This window comes from Vicugna pacos, chromosome 8 (genome assembly GCF_048564905.1).
Source record: "Vicugna pacos chromosome 8, VicPac4, whole genome shotgun sequence".
Lineage (NCBI taxonomy): Eukaryota > Metazoa > Chordata > Mammalia > Artiodactyla > Camelidae > Vicugna > Vicugna pacos.
Genome location: NC_132994.1, coordinates 54,398,939 through 54,411,899, shown reverse-complemented (window position 1 = coordinate 54,411,899; position 12,961 = coordinate 54,398,939). Strand labels below are relative to the sequence as shown.

Here is a 12,961-nt window from a genome sequence, read left to right as displayed (position 1 = left end):
TTCTAGGAGGAAGAAGGCCTCTGCACATTTGTTAGCAAAAGATGTCTGTGGTTGCATCTGAACATCTTTACTGAACTCTCTGGGATTCTAAATAAAAACTCCAAGAGGCCCTGGAGGCTTCTGGCAGCAAGGGCACTTTCAGGAAAATAGAGATATTTTATTGTCTAGCAAGTTTTCAAATTCTAAGAACAGCCTCTTTGTTAAATTAAACATTAATGAGAAATCACCATACAACAGGGAGGCTGTCTAAATGATCACTCTCCTCGTGTTCTCCGCTGCTTTTCAGAGCCAACTCTGATTAGATGTAGAAGGGCTTGCGTGGAGCCTTTTCTTCTAGCTGTTTTCTGGGCCTCTTTTTCTTCCCGGACTGAGTGTGGCCGGACACAGCACTCTGAACTTAGATTAAAATCTGGATGTCACCTGACGGGTACCTTACAAAGAGAGTACATGGATTTCCAATATGTAACTGGAAGGATTTATCAAAAAAGTATCCACGTTTAGTCTCTGCTGCTGCATGTAGTTCTCTGTCATTAAAGAGTGGCCCATTCGGTTGGTCAGGGGTAAATTTCCATTTTTCAGACCAATTATACCCCTCGTTTTCATCCAGAAAACTGGCAGGTCTGATGGCCCTCCCTGTCACAGCAAGCTGCCTGGGGTCACAGCTAACCTCTGGGGACACAGTACAAAGGAGACTTGAAAGGTGTTAGCTACAGACCCCATCACCACCTCCAGACTGCACACAGAATCCGTAACAGCAGTATTGCTGGGCTTGGAGTCTCAAAGGGAGAAGCAGAGGTGGTTGTAAACCATGATCTCCTGGCTGTTTTTTCTTCTTAAAGAGCCTGCTCCCACCACCCCTTCTCAGCCCAGGCTCTTCAGGTTTGGCTCTCCTACACTCTGTGGGTACCCGCATGCAAATTGCTGACGCCCGGAACCTTCGTGGGACCATCGCAGTCAATCCAGACCAAGAGTCACTTCTTCTAAGAGCTCGGTTTCCCTTTTTGTCTAAGGCTTGGAAGTGAATCTAGGAGGACCCTGTAAATCCCCGAGAGTCTCCTTCCAGCCACAGAGGGAGTGTTGGGACTAACCCTGGGGCAATCTAATGGCCAGCTGAATCCGCCCTCCCTCACCTGGTTAACCACCTAAGAACAATGCTGTCTCCATTCAGTATCCTCTCCCCTGTCCTCATACCCCATGCTATCCTGATCTGACCTTCTTTTACCAGAGTCCTCCTTCCAGACCCTTGTATTACATTCTCTGGAGCTGCCAGACCAGATAAACACACACTTACACTATCTCTGCACCTGGCATTTCTTTATCCTTCATACTTCAATAGAATACTGCCCCCCAACCCCACCCAAAGACACTGCTTTTGAGATGCCTCTCAAATGGCGGCCATCCATCGCCAACTGCCCTTCATGTCAGTGCTGGTAAGTGGGCTTGGTGCCCCTTCCGTCTTACTGTCACTTCTGGACCATTAGTCCTCTACCTTCGCTGAGAGATCAAAAACTCAAAGACTCTTCTCGGGGTTCCTGCCATGAAGCAGTCCTACCTCCTTGTCTCTGCTAATATCTGACATTCCATATTCTCTGTTTCAGTTACTGGAGAAGCCCTGGGCTTTTCACCCCAAGTCCTGTGTGACGTGACCTTGGCATGAAGTCGATAACTCATCTGTCACCAGGTCTTTTTGTTCCTTATCTATATAACTTTCTCCCCACATTCCTGAAGCTACCCTCCGAGACCTTTCCTCACATCAAATTGCTTTGCTTCCAAAATAATAAATGAATGAATGGATTGGAGTATCTAGAACATTAATGATGGTGAGAGAATGAAGAAGTTGAAATGTGGAGTAAGACCCACCTGGCACCTCCAGGTGGCAGATGCCAGCAGGATTTTGAAGACTTTTTTTTTTTTTTCTCTCCTGAGACAGATCTGAATTAGTAAGGAAAGAAAATAGGAGAAAGAAACAAAGATGTAGGGGGAGGGTATAGCCCAGTGGTAGAGCCCACGCTTAGTACGTACAATGTACTTGCACGAGGTCCTGGGTTCAATCCCCAGTTCCTCTATTAAGCAAACAAACAAATAAATAAATAAACAAATAAATAAGTGAACCCAATTGCCCAAAATTAAAATTAAAAAACCCTGAAAATAAAAGGAAACAAAGATGTGCTTTTGATCCTCCTTCCTGTAACATTTCTCCAGACTATCCCTCCAAATATGCAAAAACCACTGTATCTCAAACCTGAAGCAATCTGTCCAGTAGCCTCATTTAGGAGAAGTCTGAAAGCTGTGTATATACTGTGTGTGTGTGTGTGTGTGTGTGTGGCCAGGATGGCACGGTGAGAGGAAAGCATGGGGTGGAGGTGTGAGGAGTGTCCAGTCATCCCGGGTTGAACAGCAGTCCCCCCACCACCCGCCCTCAGCATCCATGTCCACCCAGAACCTCAGAATGCGACCTTCCTTGGAAATAAAGTCTTACAGCTGTAATTATTTAAGATGAGATCAGACTAGATGAGGGTGGATCCTAATTCCATGACTAGTTTCTTTAAAATAAGAGAAAACAGACACAGAGGCCCAGGGAAGAAGGTCAGCTGAGGACAGAGGTAGAAATTGAAGTTATGTTGCCTCAACCCAAGGAACACCAATGATTGCTGGCAACCACCAGAAGCTAGAGGAGGCAAGAAAGGATTCTTTCTGGAGCCTTTGGAGGGAGCTCGGCTCTGATGACACCCTGGTCTCAGGCTTCAGCCTCTAAGGCTGTGAGAGAAAACGTTTTTGTTGTTTGAAGCCTCCCAGTTTGTGGTAATTGGGTACAGCAGCCCTAAGACACTAATACAGGAGGGGAGTATTCATTTTTTTCAGCTTGGTTATTCTTCCTTAAATGCTTATTTTCCTTCGCATGTTAAAGAAAAATCAATAGCCGCTCACTCACCTTGCTGTTTCTCCTCCTTGTCTCCTGTCTCCATCAACAGCATCTTTAGGTTAGAAGGATTGAATAATCTCTTGCAGCAAATGGAACATAGCACCACCAGTGCTTTTAGTCGATAAAACCTACAAAGTGTCAATGTAACCAAGTAAGACCTGTGGGGCCTTCCCAGGACAGATCCTCTGCTTTATCTCCTCTGAAGTACCCAGATAATAGTATCTTATGTATACTGCCTGAGTTTTTCAGATGCTAAAAACCGCCACCAAATGGAAGAAATTAACTCCCTGAAGATCATGAGCACATAGCTCCCAGATCTGGCGCCTAAGGATTGATCACCATCAACCAATTAGAGAATTGTGCACAGCTGATCACATACTCAGTGACGCCCCTCCGTCAGCTGGCCTTTAAAAATGCTCAGCTGAAACCCTTTGGGGAGTCTGGGGGTTTCTAGGGCACGAGCCACCCGCTCTCCTTGCTTGGCCCTGCAACAAACCTCTCTCTGCTTCAAACTCCGGACGTTTTGTTTGGCCTCACAGGGTGCTGGGGACACAAACTCGCAAACTTGTAAAATATCTATTATTACTGTTTCTGAAATGAAGTTAAGCCTCAGAGAGCACTTCTTACAAGTGATTTGACTTACATGGACAAAGTTGAATGACATCCTTGACATCTTCCAAGAGCGCAGCGTTCCTTTTGCCAATCATGTGCAAAAAATGTGCATCCTTGAATCACTTAGCTCTGAACATAACAGGGAAGAAACAATCACGTCCAGTCATGGCTTGCTGTGTGGCTTGTTTTCCAGCCCCAGGAAAACCTTACCAACACGCAGTAGGTACTTTTGATATTCCAGTCAGCTGTCCTCCTCTCACCCCTCAAACCCAGCGCACTTTTCCACGGCACTCGCCCAGACCCAGACTCTCAGCTGCCTGAGGCCCGGCGCACAGCCCTTGCTCTGGGGCCTGCCTGCCCCCTCGAAGGCTCTCCTCATCTCTTCCTGCTCAGAGGCTGGTACAAGAGCCTCTGGGATTCACTGTGTAGGGATTAACAACCTCCCTCAGGGCAGCGGCCTGCGCCTGCCTGCCTGCCTGCCTCTTACGTAGGTGATTACGTAGGTGGGAGTTAGACACGCCCTCAATCATGCTTAAGAATTGGAAACCCGCTGTTAAAGCTAAAGTTGACTGGAGTGGAAAAAATAAAACCCCAAAAAACTCAACCTTCCCATTAGAGTTTAGGATAAAGAAAGCTTCAGATGCAGAGGTAGTTTTTGGTAAGCTTTTAGTGGGGTGATTAATACATTTTTAACAACTAAAGTCAGTAGAAGCATCTAAGAAGTATCTTGTGGCATGTCATGTAATCCGAGTATTGATAGGTCTCTCAGAACTTCTTGTTCTTCCCTAAGTTAGTCATGTCAACACTGGAAAATCTGTAATTCTGGAATGTATTTCTCACTCATGCTAGTATATGACAGTATTGGTATTTTGTTTTCATTTGTAAGTTATTTTTCTTCAAATGTGGATGAAAGTCCGTTGAAACGTTAAGTCTGACTCTCTGGTTAGAAAGATCCACACAAAAATATAGCAGTGGGAAGTGGGAAGGAATCAATAACCCTAAGAACTGACCCTTCATTTTGGTCCATTAGGCTTACTTTGCTGACATCTTAAAAAAATGCACATGTAATTGCTTCCTGGGGGGGGGGGGAAACAGGAGTTGGTTATGTGTGATCTCAAGTGCTTGAAACAAAGATAAAATAGGAGACATCTGCTGCTGTCATGTTCTTTTCAAATGATGAGGATTGGGATTTATCTCCATCTTTTCTTGGATTGTGTATTACAAAGAGGCCTTTTATTAGTGCTGCAAAGGAAGCAATTGAGTGGTTCTTCTCTAAGTTTCTTTTCCATTTGGATGGAAGAAAAAAACTAGAAATCTTTGGGCATCAAGTTCTTCAGGAGACTTGTCTTTGCTCTTACCACAGAAGAGTAGGCTCATGAACTGGGAGGAGAAAACCTATTGCCTTCCTAAATCATGTTCCTAGAAACCATGTGAGTCTACCAGACAGAAATGAGCAAAATCGAAAAACAACATCGACATTCAAATTATTTGGACATTTATTGTTACAATCAGAACTTACCTGTTTGGATTTAAATGTTAATATATTCTGACATGATGTTCAATTTATCAATCAAAGATAAGTTCTTTATTTAAGAAGTGTTTGTTTTGTATTTTCTGTTCTGCACTACGGAGAATCTTTTAAAAAGGACAGTTATACCTGTTATCAAGGAATGTACAGGTGGGGTCTGAGAGGGCAACGGGCGGCGAGGGAGAGGCTGGTCTTTGCTAATACTCACTGATGCTTTTTGTGTGCCAGGCACTGTTCAAAATGCTTATGTGCATGCACTCTTTCAATCTTCAGAAACTCTGTGAAATAGGTGATATTTTTATCATCGTTTTACCGATGAAGAAATGGAGACACCAGAAGTTTGGGAACTTGCTCAAGGTCAGACACCTTGTAAGTGGTAAAATCAAGCCACAAACTCAGGCAAGTTAACCACAATATTGTATTACATCTCAAGTTGGGCAGAAAATACACATGTATATCAATAAGAATAAATAACTAATAATCATGAACAAAACTAAAGCAAATGATAAATGGGGAGATAAAATAATAAATGGAGAGATCATTCTGGGTTGATGTGGTCCAGGAAGTCTTCATGATAAGAAACCAAACTGGATCCGAACAGTATTATTTCTGTCACCTTGTTGGAGCTGTCCGTTAGCATATGGGCGGTTCTGAAAAGTACGCAGGAGAGAAACCTGGGTGTTTAATCCATTGTTTCTCAAACTTCTCTGGCTGTGAAGCCTTTTTTTTTTTTTTCAGGGAATGCTTAATAAACATTTCTAGTGTATGCATTTTCCAGCATAGTTTGGGAGAACAGAATTTATTTTAAGGTCATCTATTTACAGAAACTCTCCTGGACTCCTCTGCCTCTGCTGTCAGCGGCTAGAAAGGATCTAAAATTACAAGGGGGAAGGGCCACTGGAAATTTCTATGGATAGAATTTATAGGATATGCGTGGAATTCATGAAAACTTGACAGGTTACCAAATTTTGTTTGTTGACTGAATAACGGGTTGTATTATCATTCCCTCTAGCAAAGGCTTAGCTTAAACACACTGATTCTCTCTGGCTGGGCTGAGGAGTATTTACTTTACAATCAGAAAAGACAGCTCCTTATTTCTCCCTGGTCTTACTCATGTATCCTTAGTACCCTAGGAACACTGTCTTCTTCTATAATCATTGTTTTACAATATGTTGTCCATATTATAAGGACTGTTTTATGGTCAAACAATTCACCTATAACTCTAATCATGATCAGTGTCTCTTAATGGGCCTTGTGGGGTTTTTTGCACAAAAGTTGTACAAACTAGAGAAAGCTAAAGTCATGTCCCGTCTCCCATTTTGTAATTTTTTTTCCTTAAGTGATGTCAGAATTTATATTTGTTGAGAACTCCATTTCTGCTAGAAACCATGCTATGTGTTTATGTATGTTCTCTAATTTTGACCTCACAACTGCCCTGGGAGGTAGGTGTTACTCTCATTTTATACATGAGGAAATGGAGGTACAGAGAGATTAAATGAACTGCCTGGGGTTAAACAGCGAATGATAATGAGGGATTTGAATTCTGGTCTGTCTGATGCCAAACCCCACACTTTTTTAAATTTAAAATTTTTTTTTTTAATGGAGGTACTGGGGATTGAACCTAGGACCTTGCGCATGCTAAGCATGTGCTCTACCACTGAGCTATATACATCCCCACAAAGCCCGCACTTTGGGAACTCTACCACACCACTTCTTTAAAAGGAAAAAATTACTGGAGATTAAATCAGCACCTGCGATACTAGAATTTAAATCATTTCAGGCAACCGAATCAAACATACATCTTCACTTAAGTGACTAAGCAAGGCAATCATGCATCCTTAGACCATATCAGCTAAAACTTAAAAATTTGAAAATAATCTCTCTAGCTTACTTAAAAAAAACAAAACAAAAAAAACCCATCATGGACTGTTTCACAGCTAAAAGCCCTTTGTTTAGTCATTATTCAAATGTTTGTCCATTATGTTCCCACGGAGGCAGGACTGAGTCTTAGTGCCTCTGTTTTCTGCCCTGCTCCAGGAGAGACAGTAAGCGTTAGCTGAGAATATGTCTGGAAATGTGTGATGAGTGGGCCAAGTGCTTCCTGGAGGCACCAACCCGTGTCTGCTCCTGCAGAGCCTGTGAAAGCTCAGCAACCCTTGGGGGGACTGGCACAGAGGAGCAGAGCGAGCCGTCACCAACCAGAACTGGGGCTTTGCTGCCATAGATGCAAAGGAGATAAATGACTCTCATTTTGTTTTTAGGAGCTGTTTCCTTCACAGAAATTTCTGACGAAACTGCAAATGAAAGATACACTATCTTCTAGTCCAGAATGTAGAGGGATAAACAGAAAAGCAGGCTGTGGTGAAGGCAGAGTTTTCATCAGGTAAACTTTTACCCATCCTTGCCAATAAATAAGTACATAAATTAACCAAGCTGTTTAAAAAATGTAAAAATGAGCCTGACTTCCCAGTGTAAAACCACCAGCATTTCTTTATTACATTTCTCTACTGTATATTCTCCACATATGTGTGAATCACTATTTGTCCAGCATCTTTTAGTTTAAGAGGAGAGAACTTGCATCTCTTAAAAGCCAATCATGAACCAGAGTGCTGGGTGCTTTTTGTGAGCAATCTCTCTTAACTGCCACAACAAAAGCATAAAGATGTGACTGTCTGGAAATAATCTGTAGAGGTTCACTAACTTGCCTGAAGTCGCAGAATAAGTCAGTGACAGAATCAAGATTGGGACCACTTCTCTCCCCAAAGCTTATCTGTGTTACATTACGCTGTTGTCCAGGAGCCGAGCTCTCACTGACGTTCTCAGGAAATCTCCTAGAAGAGTTCTCTGGTGATGCCAATCTCTGACCCAAGTCTGTGAGCTTCTGGAGGGACTGGGTATTTCTGTATCCCAAGTATTTAGCACAACCTCTGGCACATAGTAGATCCTGAATCATATATTTGTTGAATTAAGTTCAATTTACTGACGTAGGCTTGGCCTTTTTGACAATGCTTCTGTTAGGTTCCCAGGTACATTTGAAAGTCATGCCTGACCTTTACTTGGAAAACCACCTATGATTTTGATTTAACGATATAGAATGTTGACAAATTAAAAAAGTGACTTTATATTCAGACATGGGGAAGCACTAAGGAATCAGTGAGGTTCCGAATACAAATCTTATTGAAGAGAATAAGAATGAAGAGAATATGTAAAGATGTAACACTGTTTCTGTGAAACGTGATTAGTGTTTTTTTTTTAATCTCCTCCATTTCCAGATAGATTTAGACTCTCAGCTTTCCTGCCTGAACTCTGCTACTGTTCTTGGTGGCTTCCAATCCTGAAATGCAAGACCATATTTTTCACAAGTAATTCTTGAATTGAGTCTGCTATGTTTTCACAATGTAAAACATTGTACCCGATTCTCATTCATATGTGAGTTTGACAAATGTGGATCAGAAAAAAAATCAGGGCTCAGGGGAAATGCAGATGAACGGTGGCCTTTTTTCCCTTCTCTTGGCATTGACTGGTGAATAATGGTTTCACTGACATGGCTGTTTCTACAACCCCCCAGTGGAATGAGTCACCTGGACCATGTCTGCATCTGTGCTCTTGACCTTGACCGTGAATCTGATTGGTTGGCTGGTAACATGTTACCTGGTGAGAATCAGGATATTTTCATAGTGTGATATTTTAAAGAAATTATCTTTATTTTTAATTATTTATCTAGACATGCCAATGGCTATTTAGGCCACATTTTGAGCAGAAACTCACAAGGTATTTTTTTTCCCCCCCAAACCCCATGTGTGTACACAAAACAACACAATTTTAAGAGTTTGCTTAAAAGAACAAAGCATAAGAAATACAGTGAGATACAAGCTCAGAACCAATGTTCAATCAGTGAGCAGATCTGATTCAGCACGAGAAAAGGTTAGAGAACAAGCCTGTGTTTTGCAGGAAGCACTGTCTGGGGACAGTGTTGCAGGACACGCTCCACGTCCCGTTGCAGGAAGCCTTGGGCAGGTAGGAACAGAGCGGGACGTTCACTCAGCCGAGCAGGGAGTTAGGGGTAGTCAGGGTTTCAGGAACAGGGTTCTGACTACTCACAGGTGCTGTTAAAAGGAAAAGCAGGCTTTGCCTATCAGGCCTGGCAGTGATATCTATTCTCTCTCTCTTCGATTTTGACTTTACCTTTCACTTACTAAAAATAGCCCTTTGACACCTCTCTCCTCAAGCACTGAAAGGATTAAACTTGGGAAGTCAGCTCTTTACCGGTCCATGGACTAAGAGAAGAACATGAAGATCAAGTCCACAGATGACCCAACAGCTGTGTCTTAACCAGTAATCGGACTCCTTCTTTTGAGATATTGAAGAGAGTCACTAGAGGCAGGAAAAAAAAAAGTTTTCACATTTTTTCTTTTTTTGTCAAGAAACGAGGAACTCAAGAAATCTTCAGATGGCTGAAGGGAGACAAATGGATATAGTTTATGCATCACATTTTATTTTCCTTAAGAATTTTATTGTACTAATGGCTGCTTTCTAGGCTTAATTGTTAGATATTTGGTAGTTTTCTCTGTGAGCTCTTCTTTAAGAACTAACATACTTTCGTCCTATAAACTTGGAACTACTAAAAAGGCCTCCAATCTTGTTTATTTAAATTATGATATAAATATAGTTTAAACAAAGTCCATCTCCTAAACTCAAAGTAGAGGCTCCATTAGCTAAAATGGCATCTTCTTTCTTATCGCTACTGTATCCTCCCCAGTAACCGCTTTCCTTGATTTGATCTCATGTATATTAAAAATAGATTATGAAATGCCCTCTGCATCACCAAATCAAAATAAGAGAGGTCTGGAAGCAGAAATACATTCAATAAGTTCTCTTTTGGGGCCTCACCAAGCCAAGAGCTTCAGAGTATTAAAGCAATAAAGACTTGTGTGTCAGTTCATAGTTATTACAGGAAAGAAAAAAATCCCCCAAACCAAAACCCAAAGTTAGTGTTAAGTTTTTATAACTTGCCTTCTTACCCACATCAACAATTTCAACTTATCATCCACCCATTTCATGAGGTTTTCACACTTTCTTTAGTACCATCCGATAATCTCTCTTACTTGAATGAAAATACAACCAACTTTCCAAATTTCCTCTAAACCTTAACTCAGCAAGCCTCGGTCTCCCTGCTGGAACTTAATACAATCCAGTCAAGTTTCTAACATTTCATTTGTATGTTAGGAGGGGAAAAAAAAAAAAAGAGTTGCACTTCGGGAGGGAGAGTTAGCTGATGTTTTATCAGCTTGCGAAACAGCTTGGCAGCAGTAGAAACAATCACATTGTAATTCTCTTTCTACCATGTTGGTTAAGCTAAAAAGAAATGGGACATGGCCAATTTTCATCTGCCATTAGTCATGCTAGAACTTCTAGAGAAAAGGTTCAATGCACAGAGGGTAGCCGACTAGAGAAGAATGCTATAACAAGTTGATTTTATGGCCAAGTGTCTGCAGAAGAAACGGCAATAAATTCCAAGGTGACTCTGCTAGCCAGAGCCTCAATTCACCACGATCACCTGCCAGGAAGGTAAATCCTATCAGAAAACGGAAATATTTTCTTTACTTAAATTATGTTAACTTCTGCTAAACAGCTGGGTAGTTGTTCACATGAAATGAAGGAAAAAGAAAAATCCAGTTACTATTAACACCAAAGAAATGCACGCCAACCATAAACCAAAGGTGCTTTGGTACTGTAGCCAGAAGAGACGGCAGGGGAGCAGGGAAGTCCCTGACAGATGACAGGATCACAGAAGGGGTGTGAGACCTGCTATGTGTCCCACGAGGCTGACACACCACCATGTTCCATGACCAGAGTCGTATAAACACAAGTTTATCAGCTGGCTTGTTTAAACAGAGTGCAACGTCACTGTGTTGAAAGGAGACTCCAGGCTTGCTGAAGGGTCTTGTTCATCTGAGGACACGGCGCTTGGCGCCATAGATTGAGCACTATGGTCGCAAGCGGAATGCACGTGAAGTTTCCAAACTCTTTCTTCAAAGACTTTATTCAGTTTTGCTTTGTGACCTTAGCTGGAAAGCGTAAAGACGGACACGGGAAGGCAGTTCAGAAGGACATCTGTGAGGATTTAAGTTGGGCAGCTTTCAGAAGATGAAAGATGTTTAAAGTTAAGGCCTTTATCTGCAAACAATAGTATATTAATAGACTCTATACCATATTTACAAATGCATTCTCTTGTATTAAAACTAACAGGATTCTGTTCACAGTGCCATTGTTTATACAGGTAGCAATCCCATAATACTCTTGTATTTTGGCATGGGAATCAGTAGCGCTCAGTATTTACAGAAAATGTACAGGTGGGAATATAAACATGTCACTGAATCTGAGTTATGGATAAAAGGCAGGTGGGCTAATGGTGCAAAGGAATGAACTGTACAGCACCTTCCCCTCAGATCGGATAGGAAACGTGGTTTCTTAAACCAAGAAGATGCCAAATCTCTGACCCAAAGTGGCATAAAGTCTGTAAGAAAACAATGAACCCCCTGTTCGAGTTTGGGTACATTGAGTAATCTTAGTCCAAAGTTTTCGATCCACTATCGAGTGCATACAATAGAAAAGTTAAAAAGATTTATTATTTTTTATAATAATAATTATTATTAAAATAGAAGGTACTTTCTCTAACGCTCTCGTTTGTGCTCTTGCACTTAAGACCAATATCCTTGGAGTTCCAAATATGCTGGTGTTTTGTCATGCAGATCAGCAGTCTGACGGCACACGTGAAGATGCTCTGGACTTAGGAGGTGCTGCCTGTCCCAGTGGGACCCAGGGCCGAGGGGGCCGCGGCCGAAGCACCGCTTCTTACTCCCGGGTCTTCTCCTCGAGGGCCAAGTCGGCCCCTGGAATCGGCTCCCTCGTTGCGGAATGGAGTTGCTCATTTGGGCAGCTGATGCTGAGGTGACAATGGCTTCTGTACACTTGGAGAAAGGAGGGAGGCGGGGAAGTGGAGGAGGGGGCGTTCCCCAGAGCCCCAGGACCACACCCAGAGAGGGGCCGGCTGGGTCGCCGGCCGGAGCCCCTCCGAGCTGCTGCCCTCTCCCAGGCCTCTGCTCCAGGAGGCGGTCCTTCTCAGTGTGCAGAGCAGGGGGCGGGCGGGGCTGGCACTACGCGGCGTCGCCTTCGGTCCCGGTAGGCTCCTCGTCCTCAGTCCCCGGGCGGGGGTCCGGGCCGCCGCCGCCCCCGCCATCGCCACCGGCGCCGCTTCTGTGCTGCTTGGGCAACAGGCTCTTCCACTGGGCTTTGTTGTGTGCGAGATGGCCGAGCATGCTCTCAGACAGGGCGCTGTTTCCCGTGAAACGGGCCCATTCCCGGAACAGGGGCTCCACGATGTAGGTCATGAAACCTGGAACAGGCAAGGCCAAACTCAGCAGCAGCAGGAAAGGAGGACCTGCTTCTTCCTCCCTCACAAACACACTGGGCCCAGGACGTTTTCGGCCTGGGGTATGAAGGCCACCAAGGCGGGGTCCTTGCCTTCAGTTTAGTAACATACGTCATCTTGGGCCTGACATTTAACCTCTGTGCCTCAGTTTTATGAAAACGAATTAAGAAAGGTATCAAACCCATAGGGTTGCTATGACAATGAAATGAATTAACATATGTGAAATGCTTAGAAAGCTCCTGGCACCTAGAAAACACTCAATAATATTGGCCATTATTATTTGAAGGAGAAAGACATATAAACAAAAAAGCTAAAACAAAGTCTCTGCTAGAACTAAGAGGGTGGGGGCGGCGGGGAGGAAAGGGCAGATGCTACCAGGAAGGGGCACACCATTGGCTGAGACCCTCTGAAGGATTCACACATTTACCCTGTAGGATGTTCTTTTCAGAATTATTTTTTTCACTGT

General features: G+C 43.1%; 1 protein-coding gene across 3 annotated transcripts in view; it reads right to left on the bottom strand.

Moving 5' to 3' along the window:
• Positions 1 to 8,746: 8,746 nt before the first annotated feature.
• PDE7B (phosphodiesterase 7B) overlaps positions 8,747 to 12,961 on the bottom strand; it is a 289,001-nt gene continuing 284,786 nt past the window's right edge. For all 3 annotated transcript variants that reach the window (XM_006200080.4, XM_015235831.3, XM_006200081.4), the window contains one exon: positions 8,747 to 12,459. In XM_006200080.4, coding sequence (XP_006200142.1) covers positions 12,221 to 12,459 — 239 coding nt within the window. In that variant the 3' untranslated portion in view covers positions 8,747 to 12,220. The remainder of the gene's footprint in view (positions 12,460 to 12,961) is intronic.